Source organism: Drosophila arizonae, chromosome 5 (assembly GCF_054131065.1).
Source record: "Drosophila arizonae isolate 15081-1271.41 chromosome 5, UAZ_ARI_1.0, whole genome shotgun sequence".
In the NCBI taxonomy this organism is placed as follows: domain Eukaryota; kingdom Metazoa; phylum Arthropoda; class Insecta; order Diptera; family Drosophilidae; genus Drosophila; species Drosophila arizonae.
Window position 1 is genome coordinate 4,378,492 of NC_142925.1, and position 20,069 is coordinate 4,398,560.

General features: G+C 41.4%; 9 protein-coding genes across 11 annotated transcripts; 6 read left to right on the forward strand and 3 right to left on the reverse strand.

Annotated features, from left to right (window-relative positions):
* Nucleotides 1–81: 81 nt before the first annotated feature.
* Nucleotides 82–1,731, reverse strand: LOC108614841 (uncharacterized). Its single transcript, XM_018009062.2, has one exon. The coding sequence runs from the start codon at nucleotides 1,563–1,565 to the stop codon at nucleotides 225–227; it is 1,341 nt and encodes a 446-aa protein (XP_017864551.1). The 5' UTR covers nucleotides 1,566–1,731; the 3' UTR covers nucleotides 82–224.
* Nucleotides 1,732–1,803: 72 nt separating this feature from the next.
* Nucleotides 1,804–2,872, forward strand: LOC108616568 (uncharacterized). The gene is made up of 3 exons (XM_018011857.2): nucleotides 1,804–2,119; nucleotides 2,180–2,459; nucleotides 2,545–2,872. Exons 1-3 carry the CDS (start codon nucleotides 2,067–2,069, stop codon nucleotides 2,611–2,613), a joined length of 402 nt encoding a protein of 133 aa, XP_017867346.1. The 5' UTR covers nucleotides 1,804–2,066; the 3' UTR covers nucleotides 2,614–2,872.
* LOC108616569 (ATPase inhibitor mai-2, mitochondrial) lies at nucleotides 2,675–3,739 on the forward strand. The gene is made up of 3 exons (XM_018011858.2): nucleotides 2,675–3,095; nucleotides 3,250–3,388; nucleotides 3,555–3,739. The coding sequence occupies exons 1-3, from the start codon at nucleotides 3,046–3,048 to the stop codon at nucleotides 3,621–3,623; spliced, it is 258 nt and encodes an 85-aa protein (XP_017867347.1). The 5' UTR covers nucleotides 2,675–3,045; the 3' UTR covers nucleotides 3,624–3,739.
* A 389-nt stretch (nucleotides 3,740–4,128) lies between these two features.
* On the reverse strand, nucleotides 4,129–5,234 carry l(2)efl (lethal (2) essential for life). 3 transcript variants are annotated; one of them, XM_018011855.2, is made up of 3 exons: nucleotides 5,075–5,234; nucleotides 4,547–4,940; nucleotides 4,129–4,481 (listed from the first exon to the last, which is right to left on the reverse strand). In XM_018011855.2, exons 2-3 carry the CDS (start codon nucleotides 4,938–4,940, stop codon nucleotides 4,306–4,308), a joined length of 570 nt encoding a protein of 189 aa, XP_017867344.1. In that variant the 5' UTR covers nucleotides 5,075–5,234; the 3' UTR covers nucleotides 4,129–4,305. The 3 variants fall into 3 exon arrangements, with proteins under 3 accessions (XP_017867344.1, XP_089326001.1, XP_089326002.1); XM_089469875.1 differs by having other exon boundaries at nucleotides 4,547–4,984; nucleotides 5,075–5,218; XM_089469876.1 differs by having other exon boundaries at nucleotides 5,066–5,182.
* Nucleotides 5,235–6,731: 1,497 nt separating this feature from the next.
* St3 (Sulfotransferase 3) lies at nucleotides 6,732–7,873 on the forward strand. The gene is made up of 4 exons (XM_018011856.2): nucleotides 6,732–6,904; nucleotides 6,971–7,153; nucleotides 7,207–7,289; nucleotides 7,354–7,873. The coding sequence occupies exons 1-4, from the start codon at nucleotides 6,764–6,766 to the stop codon at nucleotides 7,442–7,444; spliced, it is 498 nt and encodes a 165-aa protein (XP_017867345.2). The 5' UTR covers nucleotides 6,732–6,763; the 3' UTR covers nucleotides 7,445–7,873.
* Nucleotides 7,874–8,017: 144 nt separating this feature from the next.
* Nucleotides 8,018–10,385, forward strand: Pal2 (Peptidyl-alpha-hydroxyglycine-alpha-amidating lyase 2). The gene is made up of 7 exons (XM_018011852.2): nucleotides 8,018–8,431; nucleotides 8,523–8,737; nucleotides 8,806–9,004; nucleotides 9,058–9,171; nucleotides 9,228–9,315; nucleotides 9,376–9,475; nucleotides 9,783–10,385. The coding sequence occupies exons 1-7, from the start codon at nucleotides 8,285–8,287 to the stop codon at nucleotides 10,084–10,086; spliced, it is 1,167 nt and encodes a 388-aa protein (XP_017867341.1). The 5' UTR covers nucleotides 8,018–8,284; the 3' UTR covers nucleotides 10,087–10,385.
* Nucleotides 10,386–10,965: 580 nt separating this feature from the next.
* On the reverse strand, nucleotides 10,966–18,622 carry LOC108617355 (uncharacterized). The gene is made up of 9 exons (XM_018013138.2): nucleotides 18,485–18,622; nucleotides 17,963–18,261; nucleotides 17,479–17,901; nucleotides 16,611–17,385; nucleotides 15,423–16,402; nucleotides 13,059–13,829; nucleotides 12,777–12,992; nucleotides 11,751–12,563; nucleotides 10,966–11,694 (listed from the first exon to the last, which is right to left on the reverse strand). The coding sequence occupies exons 2-9, from the start codon at nucleotides 17,969–17,971 to the stop codon at nucleotides 11,083–11,085; spliced, it is 4,599 nt and encodes a 1,532-aa protein (XP_017868627.1). The 5' UTR covers nucleotides 17,972–18,261; nucleotides 18,485–18,622; the 3' UTR covers nucleotides 10,966–11,082.
* angel (protein) lies at nucleotides 13,985–15,244 on the forward strand. Its single transcript, XM_089469872.1, has 2 exons — nucleotides 13,985–14,132; nucleotides 14,202–15,244. The coding sequence occupies exon 2, from the start codon at nucleotides 14,233–14,235 to the stop codon at nucleotides 15,181–15,183; it is 951 nt and encodes a 316-aa protein (XP_089325998.1). The 5' UTR covers nucleotides 13,985–14,132; nucleotides 14,202–14,232; the 3' UTR covers nucleotides 15,184–15,244.
* A 93-nt stretch (nucleotides 18,623–18,715) lies between the features above and the next one.
* mRpL43 (mitochondrial ribosomal protein L43) lies at nucleotides 18,716–19,470 on the forward strand. Its single transcript, XM_018013234.2, has 3 exons — nucleotides 18,716–18,852; nucleotides 18,915–19,021; nucleotides 19,088–19,470. The coding sequence occupies exons 1-3, from the start codon at nucleotides 18,716–18,718 to the stop codon at nucleotides 19,420–19,422; spliced, it is 579 nt and encodes a 192-aa protein (XP_017868723.1). The 3' UTR covers nucleotides 19,423–19,470.
* Nucleotides 19,471–20,069: the final 599 nt, after the last annotated feature.

A 20,069-nucleotide genomic window follows, 5' to 3' on the forward strand; every position in this document is an offset into this window, starting at 1 on the left:
GATATGCCAACAATATATCGATATATTATTATTGTATGTGGTATTTTTGGCTGCGATGTTTGCAAATAAAACGAAAAATACTATATTATCGGCCATTGCATAGGCAGGCCAAGTTTATTGTTTGGCCGTTGCGTTTCAATTTAGTTTGTAGTCAACAGGCATAACTTAGAACACACAATATAACTAATATAACTTTAAAAATTTATCTGTCTGAAAAATGTTTACTAGCATATCAGTTGATCAGAGTTCAGCCATAAGCGTAGCATGGTGCGATTTTGTGCCAAAAGTGAAGCTTCCTCGAGATATTTAAAATGCTTGTCCTCAAATTGTGGTACCTTCATTGGTTCTGGCGATTGTAAGCAAATGACGCAAATGCTTTGATTTTTGACTATCCGCTGCAATCGCTCGTGATGAAAGCTTAAATAGCTGATCGAATCCACAAATGTCGGTGATTTCACATTGTTGTTGTTATTGTTGATGGTGTTGTGGTGCTGATTGATTGGTGTGCCCTCGCTGTCATTCGATGCTGTGGATGAACTGCCTTGAATTGAATTCAAATTCCTTGCTGTCTGCATTACGTTTTCCGCATTGGCAGCGGTGTCATCCGCATTGCATGCCAGTTTTTTGAATTGCAATTCAAGCTCTTTAATCTCAGCATCTTCTGATTCAGATTTCGGCTTGGTTGGCAGCTCGCTAGTTTTCGAAGTGAGGATTCTTGGAGTTGTTGTTGTTGCTCCCGCTGCTGCTGCTGCTGCTGCTGCTGCCGATGGCTTCTTCGTTTTGGTTGTCTTCAATCGTGCAGTTGCTTTCATAGCCTCAACATCAGCACGAAACACTTTTGGATCAACTCGGACAATGTGCGGCTTATGTGGTTGCTCATCAAATATTCGAAACTTTGTGTCAGCGGTTATCTTACTATTATTATTATGATGATTGTTGTTGTGGTTGTTGGCCTTTTGACCCTTGCTGCCAGGCTTATTATTAAATTTTTTGAGACGCGGCGATATCATTACTTTCACACCCAATCCAGTTTGTACGGCTGCCGCATAGCTCATTCGCATGCCCTGCATTGTCGTCGATGGCAATGATGATGATGACGTTGCTGCTGGAGATGCTGCTACTGGTGGTGCTGTCGTGGTTACGGTTGTTATTGTTGTTGCGCCTGTTGTTGCGGCTGCTGCTGCTGCCGCCGCTGTTAGAGTTGACCCCTCCAAATTCATATATTCACCGAGCGGCTTGCGACGCACGGGCACAAACTGACACGGCTCCTTGGCCAGATCATCGTCATGATGCCCAACGCTGTTGTCATGATCATCATTATCATCGTTGTTGTTTTGGTTGCTGCTGCAGCTGCTGCTGTTGTTGCCGCTGCTGATATTGCCGCTGCTGTTATTGCCGCTGCTGTTGTTGCTATTATGATGATGCTGATAGTGACTCTTTCTGCGTGCATTGCGGTTCTTGCGTTTCGCGAGCGCAGCCGCTGACTTTGATTTGGGCGGCTCCAGTTTTGACTGACGTCTTCCGTTGATCACCACTGGTTGGATGTCTTTGGTGAATGGACGCATTTAAGAATTTTCGTACATATGTATAGGATACGATACATGTATATATGTATGCAATATATATGCATATACATACACATATACATAGGCATACGCATACATACATGTACATATACGTAGATGGGTAGATATATGTATGTATATGTATATGTATGTATGCGCGTTTATTACGTACTTTTAATTCTTAATAATCGACGTAATCAACAGCTATTATAATCGATTCAATTGTAGAAAGAACTTACCGATATCGGGATGTAGTTTTCGCGGAGTTCTGTGATGTTGTTTTTTTTTATTGCTACTTTCATTTTACAAAATTTTTTATTTTGATCTACTTTCTCTGACAGTAAATTTAGATGCCTTTAGCATTTGTTAGCAACCCAGAAAGTTTTTATAATCGTATCAAACATTGAAATATAATATATGTATATATGTTTATAATATATATATACACGTACATTTATATATATAAAACATACATAAATATTAATATATAAAGACGCAAAAATGTTTCCCGCTGGTTTGTTTCTACGCACACAAGCCTCAATTCCAAATTACGCGTAAGTCCCAATCCGCATATCCGGATAATGGTAACGGTAAACGGTAATCCCTCCCCATAGACGTTACTCAGAGTCGAAGAGCAGTTTACCTACAAATGTATTTCTGCTGGGCGGCGGTCTCGGTAAGTTGCAAGGTGGCATCAAGGAAGAAGAATACTTTAGCTCGATCAATCATGGATTAATGTCCAATATACGCAAACATATTGAGTCCTCGAAGACCGCAGACTATATGCGCAAATACGAGGAATATCAACGTACATTAGATCATGCTGCTCTCTACAATACAACTTGTATAAACAAATACAAGGATATACATGAAGAGGCATTCTTCTTGAATGAGGTAACTATGGAATATGATGAACATCAAAGGAATGTATCTCTCAATTTCCTCTCTCTCTCCCTCATCTCGCCATCTCCTTCTCTAGAGCACCGAATGTTTAAAAGTTTTGCATAATCGTGGAAAGGACGATCCCATCGATGACGATGAATCATAGGCAAAGTAATTGGCAAATCCAAATGAATGTTCAAAAATACCAAGGAAAATTAGAAAAACAAAATAATATCCAAAAAACATTCTCGTCATTTTCAACTGATTTGGACGCAATTTCTTGTTGTTTCTCGTTTCGTATGCAAATTGTATTGGAATGCTCTGAGCTAGGCAGCAGAGCAGTATTTTCAATTCACAATTCAAATTTTTCCCTCGTTTAAATTCGGAAGTCTTACAACAAGTTGGCAGAGCCCGCACAAATAATACCAATCCGAATGGACAATGCACAAGCAGCTGAGATTTTCATAATACCATGAAATAAAGAGCAACGATCACTCATCGTATATTACTACTTAAAACATATATATATATACATAAAAACATATATATATATATACTTGAGTAATATACTATATTAGCTGCCGGTATATAAATCAATATGTTTACACTGCGCCGCATCAGTCAACATCTGTATCCAAAACAAATTCAGTAAGTTCCATAAGAGCAACGAGATTGCATAAGCTCTCTCTCTCTCTCTCTCTCTCTCTCTCTCTCTCGCTCTCGATTTCCATCTCATTCACTCTCTATCTACCTGTTTGCGAATATACATATATACTTATAATTATATCTATTTGTTTATTAGATACTTGAGAATGTCGCATGTGGGCGAGCTGGGCAGTGGTGCAGGCAAAGGTGGGGGCGCAGGCGGCTCCATACGCGAAGCTGGTGGATCGTTTGGCAAAATGGAAGCTGCGCGCGAGGAGGAGTTCTTCTATAAGCAGGTCGGTACTTACAAATAAAATCTATATATAGTCTATATAGACGAGAGTGACTTGAATTGTTTTTGCATAAGGAAAGAAGTTGAAATCGAAAGAAATAATATATAAAAAAACTATTTGCCTTTCTTGTTTATAACTTCACTTATTCTAAATTTCTTGTCTATTTCAGCAAAAGGAACAACTCAAGAACCTGAAGACAAAGACCGACACCAAGACGCCCGAAGCAACAAAGAAATGAAATACATAAACACACGTACATATATAAATGCTCAATTTTATAGTTTTTAGTTCTGTTTGATAGTTTTTTATGGATCACATTTCGAAATAAATTAAAATATTTTGTGTGAAGGAAAATTTCGTGTAATACCTGAAGTGGTGTAATACCTAAAATGCATTCATGTCGCTATAGATAGCACTTGATGAGGCTGATGCAATTAGCAATAGTTCTGCTTTAATTGGAATGTACGAAATGTATTATAAACGAGGTTGGTACGAGGAATTTATGAAGATAATGAGGCGAAATTATATATATTACAATTGAATTTTTTGATTATTAGGTTTTTTTTTCATAAGCTGAACTAAATTAACTATCGCCATAAGTCGATCATTTTAATACTAGATAATTCCCACTGCATAATTTAAATAAAAGGGAAATGCGCTATCTTTCTGTCTTTCAACCGTTTCAGTAAATAATCTACAATATCTTTAAGATATCAATATACCACAATCCTAAGCAAATCAAATATATTAATTATAATTTTATTTTTACTATTCTTTAGCAGCTTTACAAATAGCACAGGACTTGTCGTTTTTTCATTCTAAATACATTGAAGACTTCCAATAGTAAATTCGTATAAACTTATTCTAATTCTCATATTGGTATAAAAAGGCTTCTTTTAATAAATAATAATAACGATTGCTTATTGCGTTGAGGTTTCGACCTTCTTGGCGTTATCCTCCTTGGAGGAGGGTCCAGTCTGTGTGATTTGCACTAGGCGCTCCGTGGTGGGCGGGGGCAATTTCTTCATGGGCGCCGTAATGGTCAGCAGGCCATCCGAGGACAGGGATGAGGTGACTGTGTCTGGATTGACATCAGCTGCAATAGGTAACAGAAAGTGGATATAATATAAACAATAAAAGAGGAAATTCTAGTCAACCCACCTGGCAGCTGATAACGTCTGGAGAACTGTCTGGCTACGAAGCCATGCTCGTCCTGCTTCTCCTCGTGCTTGCCCTCGACTATGACGAATTTATCGGATACTTTCACTGTAATCTCATTCGGGGAGAACTGCTGCACGTCGAGAATCACTTCGAACTTCTCGTTGTCGATGTTCAGAGTGGAGCCCGATTCCTGTCGCTGCAAACTATTCACAGAGCGCTGCCACGGACGCAGATAGCCCGAGCGTAGCACAGTGGGGCGCGAGTTCCAAACGGACGACAAAAGATCATCCCGTTTCAGACCCTGGCCAAAGTGTTGATCCAACAGGCGCGATGTGCGCATTGGAAAGTCAAGCTCATCCCACCAATCACGGAACATTAGAGGAACAACGGACATCTATTTGAAGAAGGGAAAGGAGATAACAAGCTAATGGCAGTTATCTATAATCCGAAACGTTTGAATTTTCATATATATTTTCTTTTTATATTAAACTTTCTTTGTTTTTTGTATAATTTGGCTACCTTTCGTACCTTTGCTAATTATTCCAATTAATCACAGAATGTAGAATTTTTCGTGTTTTCCGATTCGCGGTTGCAACGTTTTTGTGGAACATTTCGAAAAGTCTGCTCAGTTTTATAGCATCGCATTCAACTGTTTACATTCGCTTCTCTATGCGCTAAAAATATGAAAATGTATTTGCCTTCTAAATTTAGCCTAGCGTCATCCACATGAATTTATATCTATATATATAGATGTATATATATTTATGACTATGTGCCACATATATCTTGTGTTTGGCCAAATATATTGCTTATACAAATACAAACTACAAAGTATACCCTGTAAATGACTTAAGAAAACTGAATAAAATAATTACAAAATAATAATTATGATATATTTCTGATTGCAAAATACTTGTAAATTATTGCTGTTTAAAAGAATATAATCTAAGTATATATTTGACCCCTTAATAATCATTTAACATTATTATTATTATTTTTTTTTTTTTTTTTTCTGTTTTCATGTTTGTACGAATTTATCTAAAATTTTTCTTATAGGATATGTTTGATGAGCATCTTTGATGTTTTTGTTAGGGTTTTGGTTGTTTGTTTTGTTTTTGTTCTTTTTTTTTTACGGAAAGACGTGTGCACTGACGCCTCTGCATGGAAAATTCTATATGTATCTTAAATGTTCCACAGACCATTGGAAAAATTCTGTTCAAACAAGCCAAACCGCGATGCATGCAATTATTTGTATAATCTTTTAATAACATATGTATATATAGAATGAAATTTACTAGATGATTTGCCCAAATGTTTTGCAATGTTTTGCATTTTCATTTTTTATGGAAAGTTTAAATTCTTAGAAGTTGCCAGAAGTTGATCCCATAGAAATAAACACCTACGTTGAACTACTTATATATGGCCTTACAGCCGCACGACAGGAAATATTTTCCCAATTCAACCTGTTGAAAATCATTTGATGCCACCCATTAAAATATTTGGCAAATAAATGAGTTTTTAGATTATTTTTGGCATCTGCTGCTGAGTCACTATGCGTCTGTTAGACGAACGCTGTGACGTATCCAAGATGTCTTTGATTTCTTATTTAAGGCGTAAACATTAAATTAATAATGAGTATTTTCATTGATCATCTTATTCATAAATATTTATAGTCACACTAAATATGCTTCTCACCCATTGTTGCTCGCTTTCTATTGTTATTATTTCATTATGTCTGTCCAACTCTTATCTCTTTCTCTCTCCGACTTATCATCCTTATGATTTTCTTCCCTATGTCTTATGCCTTATTGTCTATCTCTCTAGGTTTATCCATTTTCTCGAAATCTTATTTCTTGTTTGTGTCACTTTCTATCCCCTCCGTCTCTTCTACGGTTGTACTCTTTTTCGCTCGCTTTTGGTTTCCTTTTTCTCTAGTTTTTTCTGTCTCTTTCCCTAATTCTAATTCTTTGCTCCCTTTCTTTCTCTTCTCTCCCTTTCTCCTTAACATATCAATTTTGTTTTTCTTTCTTAGTAGAAACACCCTGTTTTTATATGCACCACCACCAGCAGCCCACATATTGGTCCACGAATCCCCTTTTATATGTGTGTGTGTGTCTATTTGTGCGTGTGCGTGAAATATAGGGAAACCGACTTGAAGCCGAGCGACGCCCAAAAGTAGGCCAAAGCCAAAACAGCGGGCAACTCGCTGTCCTATGCATGTGTGTGTGCGATTGTGTGTTATCTGTGTATGCGTGTCCGCATGTCTGTGTGTCTGCTCCTGCGTCATGTGATACGCGAACAGGAGGCGAAAAGAGCATAACAAAAACATCAATTACGAAACGCAACGCAATGCAAGAGGTGCGACACAATAAAAGGTTGCAAGTTATGTGTGCATTTTATTTTACTATTTCGCTCACTTTGCAGGCGCTGCCCGTGACGTTTAGCCTGCCCAGACATGGTGGAAATGGAGGACCTGGAGGATATGGAGGTTGGCTGCTGGTCATGCTGATGCTGCTCGTGGCGATGACTCCACTGCACGCCAGCGAGGACGGACGCAACTCAAACAAACGCTACTCGGATCAGAGCGTACATGGTTACATGACTGAGGTATCATTTGCAACAAATTAAAGGTCCACTTGGATTTACCAATGCATTTATAGCGCACCTGCTGGTGGAACGAGGTGTGCAAGGAGGAGTTCCAAAATCTGTTTCGGTGCAAGTGTCCCCAGTATTCCTATTGCCGGTATGTGTTGTAGAATTATCTTATCAGTGTGAATTACTTGTAATCGTACAATCTTTATTTTCAGCTCGCCAGGACGCTATTATAATGCGTATTGCTCTATGACAGATACCGGTTATATTTGGACGCAACTGGCGTTGGGCACCGTCGAGCGTTGAGTGCGTGACGTCAAACATATCATAACAGTTAAATTACCAACAACAACAACAAGAACAAGAACACCAATAACAATAACATAGACCAGCACCAATGGCAGCTACACTGACTGCTGATAGTATGCGACCATTTACCAAGTGGACTACAACGAATATTCTAAAATGACAACCAAGCTATCACATGCTCCTTTACTACAAATATTAGCAACAAATTATATAACGTTTTGGTGCTCATGTATTTATCGACATTTGAATATATATAGCAAATTCCTTAAAGTGAATTGCGCAGTATTAGATCGATAAATGCAAAGCACTCGCATGCACTTAGAACACATACACACACTTGCACGCCTAACTGTGTGAGTTAGTTCATTATTGGATATTGTGTTATCGATTTGTGTGCATAAATAAAACTATCGACCATTTGCATTAGGCGGCCTTATTTTTGTTGCCTAACTTTTGGCGCTCAAATGCTTGGCCAATTGGAAAATCAATATAACTTTTTTCAATCAGCGCTCTTCAAGCTGTGCCCGTGCCACCGTGGCACAAACTCTTAACGTAACTGGCCATCATATAAATTTCACCTGTTTTTAGCCTATGCGAACCACAGTACAGGAGAGGCGCATGCGTTTGCAATGAAAGCGAAAAGTGTAGGTGCTGTGCGTATTGGTTGGCCCCGAGTGATTTTAGTTATTGCCAGCTCAACATATAGACAACTCCAACAGATGTTAGGGCAATCAAAGCCTTAGAAAATTGTGTGCAAATAAACGAGCATCAGTGCGGTTTGCAGTTTTATTACAAGAATTGTGCAAAGATAGTAAATATAATTCGAAATCGCGCAGAATGCGAAGTTATTTTTTCGGAGCGCTGCTGGCGCTGGCTTTAGCCGAAATATCTGCGATTGGGGGCAACCACCTGCCAGAGGCTGCGTTAAACCTCAACGAACGTTTCTTCGATGAGGTCAGGGAGCTCATCAAGCGACGCATGGAGGTAAGTTGCAGCTCTGCTATTGTGGGATTTCTTCTCTCATTCTTACCCTCTCGCTATCTATCTCGCCCTCCCTCTCTTACCCTTTTTGTAGAGCAAGCCGCTTCCTTTGGCGGGCGATGAAGTGGCGCTGCAGAATCAACGTAGCTATGACAATGTGCCCATACCAGCAGCTAATGTGCCCGTTCCAGTGCTGGTCGAGAATTGGCCCACAGATCAGCATAGTTTTGGCCAAGTCACAGCTGTTTCTGTTGATCCAGAGGGCAACCCAGTGATTTTCCATCGCGCTGACCGCTACTGGGATGTTAAGTAGGTCAACAGCTGTCCGCTAACAAGTGTTTGTTTCGCACATATTCATACTCTATTTTCTCTTGCAGCACCTTCAATGAGAGCAACATCTACTATCTGATTGAGTATGGACCCATTAAGGAGAAAACCATTTATGTGCTAGATCCAAAGACGGGCGCTATTAAAACCGGCTGGGGCTCGGAAATGTTCTATATGCCACATGGCATGACTATAGATGGACATGGAAACTACTGGATTACTGATGTGGCTATGCATCAGGCCTTCAAGGTGGGCTCAACTTTTGCTTTTAGTGTATATACAACATATTGCATCAATTACAGTTCCGACCCTTTGAGAGCAAACCACAACTGGTCATAGGCAAACGCTTCCGACCCGGCTCCTCGGTCAAGCATCTGTGCAAACCCACTTCAATAGCTGTCGCCACCACAGGCGAGGTGAGTACTATTTATATTTAATGCAAACCTATACTAATTCCATCTATTTATTGCAGTTCTTTATAGCTGATGGCTACTGTAACAGTCGCATACTCAAGTTCAATGCAGCTGGCAAATTGCTGCGCAGCATTCCACAGCCACCGGGTGCGTATACGTAATATATTTCAAGTATAAATGTATATATAATATTGCTAATAATTGCAGAATTCCTCTCCTTACAAGTGCCACATGCCATTACCCTATTGGAGCACTTGGATTTACTATGCATTGCGGATCGTGAGAATATGCGTGTTGTGTGCCCCAAGTAAGAGAATACATAATTGATAAGAGAAAATATAAATGGAGTGAGTATACAAAGATGAAAGAGAAGATACGCCAACAAGAGTAAAGTAAAAAGCGAGAAGAGACAAGAGAGCAGTTTGAAGTTAAACTGAAACTGAACTCTGAAAAGAGACGGCCCAAGACTAAGATAGTAATAAGATGAGGAGAATAGAGAAGAAAAAAATATCAAAGATTTAGAAATATAACAAAAGAGAAATGAAGGGAATGTTTAAATATCACATTAACTTAAATTAAGTTAAATATTAATATGCTCTTTAAAATAATTTTAGAGCTGGCCTGAAGTCATCGCATGGCGAGGGTCAACCGGCTGCCACCATCCAGGAACCGGATCTGGGACGCGTCTTTGGTGTCAGTGGCTATGGCGACATAGTCTTTGCAGTGAATGGACCCACTTCAATGCTGCCTGTGCGTGGCTTCACCATAGATCCACGCTCCGAGACTATTATTGGACACTGGGGCGAGTTCAAGAATCCCCACTCGATAGCCGTCAGTGTGAATGGATCGGCTCTCTATGTGACGGAGACGGGCACCAATCACCAGACGAATCGCGTGTGGAAATATGTTTTGGCTTGAGGTATTGTTCGATTGCCAAAAGCCCGGAAGAGCTCTCCACTAGCAGCAACAACATATATCTGAGAGGCGTATCGGCATATCCAAAAGAAGTAAATAAAAAATAGTGAATAAATATATAGAACCAAGACCCTAGAACCTATAGAGCAACAGTGAAACAGAATACCAAAAACAAAACCAAAACAATAGACAAATTTTTTGATAAAAAAGACAAGTTGAATTGATAGCAAAAACCAATAGTAGTAATTTATTAATTATACAATTTAAGTATGTAAATTGCTGGACAAAACAAATTACCACAACAAAGATAACCTCAACACTTATGTTTTGCGCCGTAATCGAGCAAATGGATTTACAAAGCATATATACTATATATATATACCTATAACTAACAATATATCTAATGCGTCAGCCGTGAGAGTTATCTGAACTATATATTATATAAAAATTATCTAACACTATGTACCATATTGTAATCCGCACAAATATAACATATAATATATATATATCTGTCTCTCTCTTTATATAATATTATTGTACTCCATGTAAATTATGTATGTAATAAACTGTTGTTGTTGTGCACATATATGGATATGTTTATATTTACTTAAATGTTAATACTATATAATAGCTAATGCACAAGAATGTTGATGAATATGATGATATTTGAATGGAATCCAACACGTTTCAGTCAAGGAATGTTTACTTGGCAAGTTCTCGCTGACTACGATTTGTTTGCAGATGACTGTAGCTTAGACTAGACAAAGTCTGCAATAAATATACATATATATATATATATATATATATATATATATATACAAATAAGTATATATAATGAATATATAGAAACTTCAACAATTACAAAACTACAATTATAAAAGCTTATGATAAATATATAAAAATATAATAATAGCTGACTTATAACAACTAATTGCTAAGAGGCACCACTTAAGCACATAATAATTATAATAATCATACATAAATTATATAAACTAATTGCTAAGAGGCACTTAACCAGCGCTTGGTAAAGGCCAACGTTTCATTTAGCCTGCGCAGCCACTCGACCAGCTCCGCTTGGGTATCCGCTGCAAAGAACGCCTCGCCATTGGGACACTGCAGCCAAAAGCTGCGAGCACGTGCGCACAGCTCTCGTGGCGCGACATCCAATTGCGATTGCCTGCACTCGCTCAGCTGCAGCGACAGCAGCGGCGGCTGCTCGCTGAGATTGTGTTCGTACTGCCAAACGGCCAGATGCAGTCCGTCCAGCGTGCACCAGCGACGATTCCAATTGTGCTTGTTCCTTGGATCCGTGTCCTGCACATTCAGATAGCCTGCATATTGCGATTTGGGCAAACGCAGCTCCACGCGCCCACTCAACTGGATTTGTGGCATCAGGTTCGAGGACTTGGTATGTGGTGTCAGAGGCAGTTGCCAGGTGCGAGAGGTGCGCAGCCACAATTTATCACTTGGTTGCGTTTCACTGGAGACCAGCTCGTAGGGCACCAGATCCGTGGCTTTCAACGTAAAGGAGGCATGCAGGCGGAACCGTGAGACAATCTGCGAGCAGCTGCTGGAGGAACTGCTAGAGCCAAGGCTGCCACTGCCTCGTTTCTAAAAAGAATTACACATGAGTAAGGATTGGGAGGAGAAACAAGGAATTGATCTACCAGCTTGTTGGGCGGCTCCAGCGACAGCGTCGACACTTTACGCAGACGCAGCATGAAAATTTGGCAGTGCAGCTCCAGCGCCTCCGCTTCACCAGCGCTATAGAACTCCAATCCACAATCACGAAAGACGGCAGCTCCATTCTGGCACTCAATGGACTGGGTGGAGCGTATGCGACCCTCACATTCGATGGTGCAGATGTAATAGTAGTTGAAGAACATATCTTGGTTAGCATCCGATTTGACAGGCAAATACAAGCCATCCAGGAGCAGGCACTGCGACTGCTGACGCATAGCTAAAGTTGCCTCTCTGGCGAGGATCGATGGCTCAGTCTTTTGTCTCAATGAACTGAAGAGCAGCAGACGCTCCGCCTCCACCATTTCTGGCGAAATTTCCAGTTCGGGCATTTGGCGACAAATGCTGACAGCTTGAGCCAACTGCTCCTTCGTCGTTAGCGATTCATTGAGCAGCGAGTCCAGATTGAAGCTGGCATAGTAGCTGCTGCTGTCCAACTCAGTTTCCGTTTGATTGGACTGATCGCGGGACAGGCTCAGATTCTGAGCGAGTCGCTGCTTCTCGGCCAGCAAGAAGTCTTTGCCCTTGCGATACGAGCGACGCACTGCATCCTTCAACATACGATAACGCGCCATGGTGCTCATGGATAATAGCTGACTCTCATTGGCTGGCAGCTCAGTTAGGCTCCTATGCGACGGCTTCAACGGCGGCAGCTGCTCTTGCTGCTGTGGCGTTGTTGGGCAGCTGTGGCTTACAGTCTGCCCTGACACCGACGGACCATCATTGATATCAATGCTGGGCTAAAATAAATTGGGCGCAAGGCAATGGTTAGCATATACTAAACTTAGTTAAAGTGTGTGTTGGCAAAGCAAAGAAGCAAGCAGAAAGTGTTTTTGTCGTTTTGTTTATAACTAATTTATAATGTGTGATATAACTGTACAGGGATTTCTTGATAAATGTATGAATACAGCGATAGTGTGCGTTGGCTAATGAGTATCAACAAAAATCTCTACCTTAGTCGTAAAGCGCTGCTGCTGCTGCTGTGGTTGTTTCTTTGGCGTGCTTTGATTATCGGAGGATGGAGGCGGCGGCTCTAGCTGCACAGATCCATATTTGGTGGCAAAGGAGCTGCCACTGGCGTTGCGATCATCGAGCATATAGTCTTCATACAGTTCCACAGGCATATCATACGAGACATCATCTGCAGCTGGATTCGCTCTCAGGCAAGTCTATCGAGATATAGTTTTCGTTTATTTATATTAAAAAATGTAATATACAATTAATTGAATACTTACATTTTGCACCTTTTCCAGTCGCACATTATCATCCGGATCCAGCACAATCTCGCTGCGACAGAGATTCTCGAGGAATATCTCGCTGCGCTGCAGCGATAGCTCCGATTTGCTTAAATTACGATTCTTCTTGGGCGGCGAGTGTTGTTCGTTTATGTTATTTAGCGATTGATGCATTGGCAAGGTCGCCTGATTCGAGATACTATTCGAGTTGGATATGATGTATGAACTGTCGCTGGTGGGCTCATCAGGCAGCGGCATAAACTGAAAGAAGCTGCCATTCTGTAAGGACTCCTGCAGAAACTGTCCCAGTGCTCTGGGTGGAGGCGCAGCCTTTGCGGGTGTTGCCTTCGATGGGGTCTTGTTGGCCTTTTGCACTTGGGCATAGAGTGCGTTGATATCTACGGGTGGCACGGGTGAGGACAAGGGTGTTGGCTCACTAATTGTTCCGGGCACGGTTACAGTTGTAGTGGGAGTGGGCGTGACTGTAGGCGTTGTTGTCGGCGTAGGTGTCGATGCTGGTGTTGGTGTTGGTGTGGGTGCCAGTTTAAGGTGCGCTTCAGTGCGCACATCAAATTGTGGACTGCCGCTAACCAGCATACAATCCTCTTCAATTTCTGAGTAAATTGGCTCCCGCTCAAGAGTACGATGCTGCCGTTGCATAGATGTTGTTGAGCGTTGCAAACGTCTGCTGGGAGCATCAACGCAATCGAAACTATCCGTTGGCAGCTCCACATTGTGTAATTGTTCCTCAGGCGTCAGACGTGAGCTCGCCTGCAATATGTTAAAAATATTTTCAAATTATGTTCTACAAAATTACAGTTAAATAGATACAGTAACAAATTGCTTAAATTACTTTTGATTCCGACTATCAAATTTAAATTAATTTTTTTCCCATCGCGCGCTATTACAATGTTCGATAACAATCATTGTTATCGATGTGTGAATGGCAATTAACTGTACACTGCATTGCGAATGTCAAAACAACATTAGTGTGTAAGACGGGCATTGGCTGGCGTTGTTTATATTTTCTGGTCGGAATTGGGAATACAATTGTTTTACATCTGTAACACCCGTGTAATTATATCCAATGTATAAATCCCGACTCCGACCACTAAGCATGAGAATACAATTCATACGCAACAGCTTGTATAGTAGGCGCCAGCCAAGCCAGAAAATGGAGCAACGCTACGATTTCAATCGGGAATGGAAGCTAACATCAAACTATGAGGCTAACTCTCTATCGAAAATAAAGCTGCTATCGTACAACATACTCGCTCAGGACCTGCTAATGGAGCACTTCTTTCTCTATGTGAATATCAAGCAGGAGTGGCTAACGTGGCGACATCGTTTGCGGAATATCCATCGCGAGATTCACAAATTGGATCCAGACATACTCTGCTTGCAGGAGATGCAATTCGATCATTTACCCATGCTGGTGCAGCGTTTGAAGGCCAGCAGTGGCAAGCGCTTGGAATATGTGTACAAAAAGAAGACAGGCAGCCGCACCGATGGCTGTGCCATAATATACGATTCCTGCAAGCTGCAGCTGCTAAAGGAGCAGGCTGTAGAGCTCTACGATCCAGATGTTCCACTGCTCAATCGTGAGAATGTGGCTATATTAGCCAAATTTCGATTAAAGCAACCGACCAGCACCGAGGAATCTACTAAGGATAACAATGAAGTGATTGTGGCCACTACGCATCTGCTCTATAATCCACGACGGGCTGATGTGCGCTGTGCCCAGGTGAGCAAGTTGCTCACAGAACTGCGCTGCTTTGCTACAGACGCGACTCAAAATGCAACGCCTGTAATTTTAACTGGAGATTTTAATTCGGAATTACATACGGCGCCAATGCAGCTGCTATTAAGCCAAGATGAGGATCCGGCTTCGATTAACTTTGAGGCATTAAATTACGGTGACTGCACGGCGTCCACGCTGCAAGACGAATGGATCACTGTCGACTATATTCTGCGCTCTGTATGCCAGCAGAGCCGGCGGAAACTAGAGATACTAAGCGTTTACCAACTGCCAACAATCAATTGCTGCGCCCATGTGGGTATGATACCCAATCACTATCTCGGCTCGGATCATTATGCGCTCGGAGCAGTCTTTGCTCTGGCCTAGCATTTAAATGTCTCCCTAACTCAATAATAAATGCCACCTAAATTTGTTGTAAATAAGTAAATTGATAAAAGCATTCTAAATTAATTTATGTTGAAAAAGGACATTCGTGTAGAATGTTAAGTTTCTAGAGTACACTGTTAAATTTTTCATCAGACAGATTTGATGAAATCATGATTATGATTAATATTAATATACATACATATATTTTATATATTTTTGAAAATTAAAATTCAACTCACCCCAAATGTGCGCATGGCGCGCTCATCACTAGCCTCTAATTTGGCTCGTATGTTGCCCAGCAAGTAGCCCATTTTAGTGATGGTCACATCTTGATCTAGATCCTTCTGAAATGAGCGATAGGTAGCAGCTGGTGCCGAACTAGTGTTGCCTTGAAAGTTCAACTTGCGTGGACGCTGTGCACGCGGCTGCTTTGGCGGCTTCACCTTGCGTTCGAAATCGAAATAGGGCTGCTCACTGCTATCTTTGTATTGAGGCTGTCGAATGGAGCTTGTGGTGGCCGTTGGCGTTGATTGTACTGGGGAATGATAGCTGCCAGGCGGTGACTGGGACTGCAAATCCAATTGCGATATAGAGCTGGTCTGCACGCCCACTGTACAGAGGCGGGGAGTGGGTCGGCGACGTTCGCTATGCTCTCGCTCCAACTGCTCTTGGTTGCTCTTCTTGGGCGAGACAAATCGCAAGATTTTCTTTTTGGAATTATTTAAAAAGTTTTTGGATTTCTTGCGTAAGCCTGTGCGCTGCTTGTTGCCACTCCAAGGCGTCAGACTTCGTAACTGTTCGCTCCAAATGAATTTCTGGCTGCTCTGCTTGGGCAGACGTGGATATTTAATAGGCGTCTGCTTCTGCTCCATGTTGACGGCCAGATTATCACTCACGCCATCTACTGTGTCCAATGAGACCTTGGGCACCACCGGCACTTGCCAACCTATATTGGCCACCTGTGGCGCTGGCTCTGGTGCATTGGTCTTGAACTGCGTCCGCTTAGCTATATCATAGTTTAGCATATCATTGATTTTGGGCTCCGTCCAGCCGAGAGTAAAGTCCTTTATGGGCTTATCGGCCACAGCGCTCTTCTTGCTGGCCATGTGTATATTCTTGGCATAATGTGCGCCACGCTTGGACTCCACCACGCGCTCAATGTCGCTCAACGAGGGACAGCTGGGCAATGGATGGACACGCATCGGTTTCTCAATTTCAGCTGCAAATGTGAAGCATATATGTAGCGAAATATAGAAATCCAGATCGTCGAAATTTCTTTTTCATACATTTTATTTCTACAATTTTAGTTGTATATTAATTTGGTATCAATGAAAATTATTGAGACTAACTACCGTATTAGTTATAGTAGATATTGTAGAGTTAATATAGCCTAACACCTTTCCATTAATATTGTAACTCCTACTTACCTAATGGATAGGATTTGCGCTTGCTCTTTGACTTGGGCAAGTTCTCTTTTTCGGCAGTCGGCAGCTGCACGCCATGCTTGCGCAGAAATTCATCTAGGACGCGTTCAGCATCCCGCACCGAAGGCGTTGTCGAGGTCAAAGATGATAACGAGAATTTATCATCGAGACTCTGTGTGCTGCGGCGCGGTGGCTTAGGCGGCGGCTGCTCTATGTCGTGAGTCTTGAAGTTCACCTGGCCATGGGAGAGACGCTTCTGCAGCAGTCGTCCTCCACTGGAGCTGCGACGTGAACTGCGTCGAGTGGAATGCAAACTGCCTCCCGCTAGGCTAGTTTGCTCTGTTAGTAGACCCTTTTCGCTTTCCTCTAGCGGTGTCTCGTGTTCGCTTATGTTGGACAGCGCCGGCGCTGTGGGTTGATAGGTTACGGCCTCGCATTGACGCATTTTGGGCGCAGTTGCCTTTAGCTTGGAGGATGTAGCTGATGAGCTTGACGTTGTCGTGGTCGTTGTTTTTGTCGATTGATTGATGCCCGATAGTTTCTCGCGATTGACTCGCACCTCGGATATGACACAGTTATCACGCAGCTCCTGTATAATGTGTATGAGTGGCGCATTGTCGCCCACAGCATGCAAGCTGCTGACCGCCGTCAAGGGGTTAGTAGTAATGGATGTGTGTCCTGCAGCAATTACAGCTGGCTGCTTCGGTAGACTCCGTTTCGGCTGCTGCCGCTGCTGCTGAGCATTTAGATTATTCAGCGGCGGCTGTGCGACGCCCAGCTGTATGAAGAACCGCATGAATTAGTATATTGTATGTATATGTATATAAAATCAAATCTATGTAATTTTGACAGCGTTCATTACGGTTCACACCTTATTGCTTTCGGAGCGCCTACTGCGTTTTTGCTGCCGCACGTGCCAGTCACGTGGCGGCGCCGTCGTCGAAGCACAATCGCCACTGTCGCTGGTGAAGCAATAGCAGAAGCCATTCTTGCATGGTTTACCCTTCCGCTCTTGCGCCTTGTTACACAAATTCTGGTTGATTAGATGTGCATCGGTTGTGTTAGCGGCTGCAACTGGACCACCTTTTTGGTCTTCGCCACCAGGTGCTGACATTTCGCGATCTCGGCTTTGCGTGGAGACGCGTCTGATTCGACGTGCACGGAACTCGTTAATGCATTCCTGTAAGCTAAACGAGCTGGTCGAACCAGATTCATCTTCCTCCTCCTCCTCCTCATCATCATCATCGTCGTCGTCAGCAGTCGTCAATTTTGGGTACTTTGAACCTGCAATAGTCTGGCGATGCGCTTTGTTTACATGAATGCAATTCAATGAATTTATTGTAATTGTTACTCACTGTGGCCATTATCGTTTTGTTGTGCTAAATAATTCGCTGATAAGGCACCACAAACTGTTGAAAACGAGGCCACACTAACACGTTGCACGTTTTCTATTTTTTCTTTTCCCCCACAGTGCGAAGAAAAACGACGCGACGCTGCTGCATTTGAATTGACGCCGTCTCTCTTTCGTGCCGCTTTTCGCCGTTATCAGACGCAAATAATACAGGGCTGTTAACTGCTAGACGCACAGTGTCCCACAGACAACAACCGGTTTTCTGTTGTAGACTACCCTTGGGTATAGTGTGTTTCGCAACAACTAATGCATTTGACAATAAATCGTTATAAGTAAAAATAAAAAAAAAAAAAATAAATAAATAATCATTAGTCTTTTCGATATATTGAGCAATAAAACACAACAACAGTACAAGAATTAAGCCAGCTTAGTGCAAGTTTTGTCTACTATTAATTTCCAGTTGCTAGTTTACAATAATTTTTAAAGAAAATAATAAAATTATTTACTTTTATAAGTAATCATTTACCTCCAATATATTATTAAATAATTTTGCGTCATTAAAATACTATGGCTTTTTGTAGCACAGTGCCCACTTCAATCTCTTCGTTATGTTAGGCAACCCTGTCTAACAGCAGCAACAGAAACAGCTGACATATTGTGTGCGGCGTGAGGTTACGTAGTTTTTGGTTACGAAAATTGAGAAACTGTATATTTCAACACCAACTGCAGCTACATTACAATTGGGAATCGATTTAAAATGTCAAATAGCCATCTGTTTCTCAAATCCGGTTTTCCACGGGCACCCCTACAAAATGGGCTCGGCCGATACGTTTGCCAGCTGCAGCGCATCACGCTGAAGTTCTGCAAGAACAACGGCTCCAGCCGTGGCATGCGGTAAGCGTAAATAAACATATAGATTTGTATATACTATAGCTAACTGTGAATTTCTTGATAAGGGATTTCATTGAAAACCATTTGGTAGACTTTGCGAAGGAAAATCCCGGCATTGTGGTCTATGTGAAGCCGCGCCGTCACCGCACGCCTGTGTTGGTGGGTGAATACTGTAAGTAGTCGCGGTTGCCCAATGGGAGATTAAATTTATTACGGTATATGTATTTTAAACACTTAGTAAATGGTGATCGCGAATGGTTGAGCTGTCGCAACAGCACACAGGACGAGATCAGCAAATGGATAGATCTGCTAAAGACACAAAATGGTAGCTCCAGTTCGATGCGTCTACGTAAAATGTGGCATACAGACGTGCCCTCCATACAAGGACCCTGGACACCTTTTCTACTACGCTTACCCGACGCAAACAATCAAACTCTGCCCAGCAAGGAAGCATCACAACCCCTCGACATACCACAAACGGCTACCGAGAAGCTCATCGAGCTCTTCAAGCAACAAAAGCTGGAGGAGGGCAAAGCAGGTGACGAGATCCTGGAACAAAAGCGAGCTGAGTAAAATATTTATGTAATTAAAATCTTTAGTTGAGTTGTTTTATAATTATAATCGTTGCTTTTTATTGGGAGTCAACAAAAGATTTGTTTTCTAAACGAATAAATACACGATGTTTTAAAAACCTAAATAACTATAAATTTAATCCCATCAATTTGAATATCCAAAATATATGCGACAATATTTTTCCTTCTTCCTTGTTAAGCGAACAGTTTATTGTCCCATTTACCTAACATATATATATATATATAACTCTGTATATATATATTGATATTTTGTTGCCAGCCATTTTATGATATGTTCTGGGTATTTATACTAAATATCTATTTCAAACAATTGGGAATATCATAAATAATGCTTAAGGTTTTGAACCTCGGGCCTTTGACTCTGAGGTCGGAATACATAATAAGATATAAATATATACGTAAAAAAATGTATTATCAAACAGTGGCATATAGACCAATTTTTTTTAACAATTTAATATGCGTGTGGTTTGGAAAATTAAATTTTTGTTGTTGTGGAGATCAGCAAAACTATATGTCATTTCGGAACGATTTTAAGTACATGGATATATGTTCATATATGTCTCTGATAAATTCTCAGATAGCGAGTATATAATTGCATTTCAAAAGGCGAGTTTTGGAGTATATCAA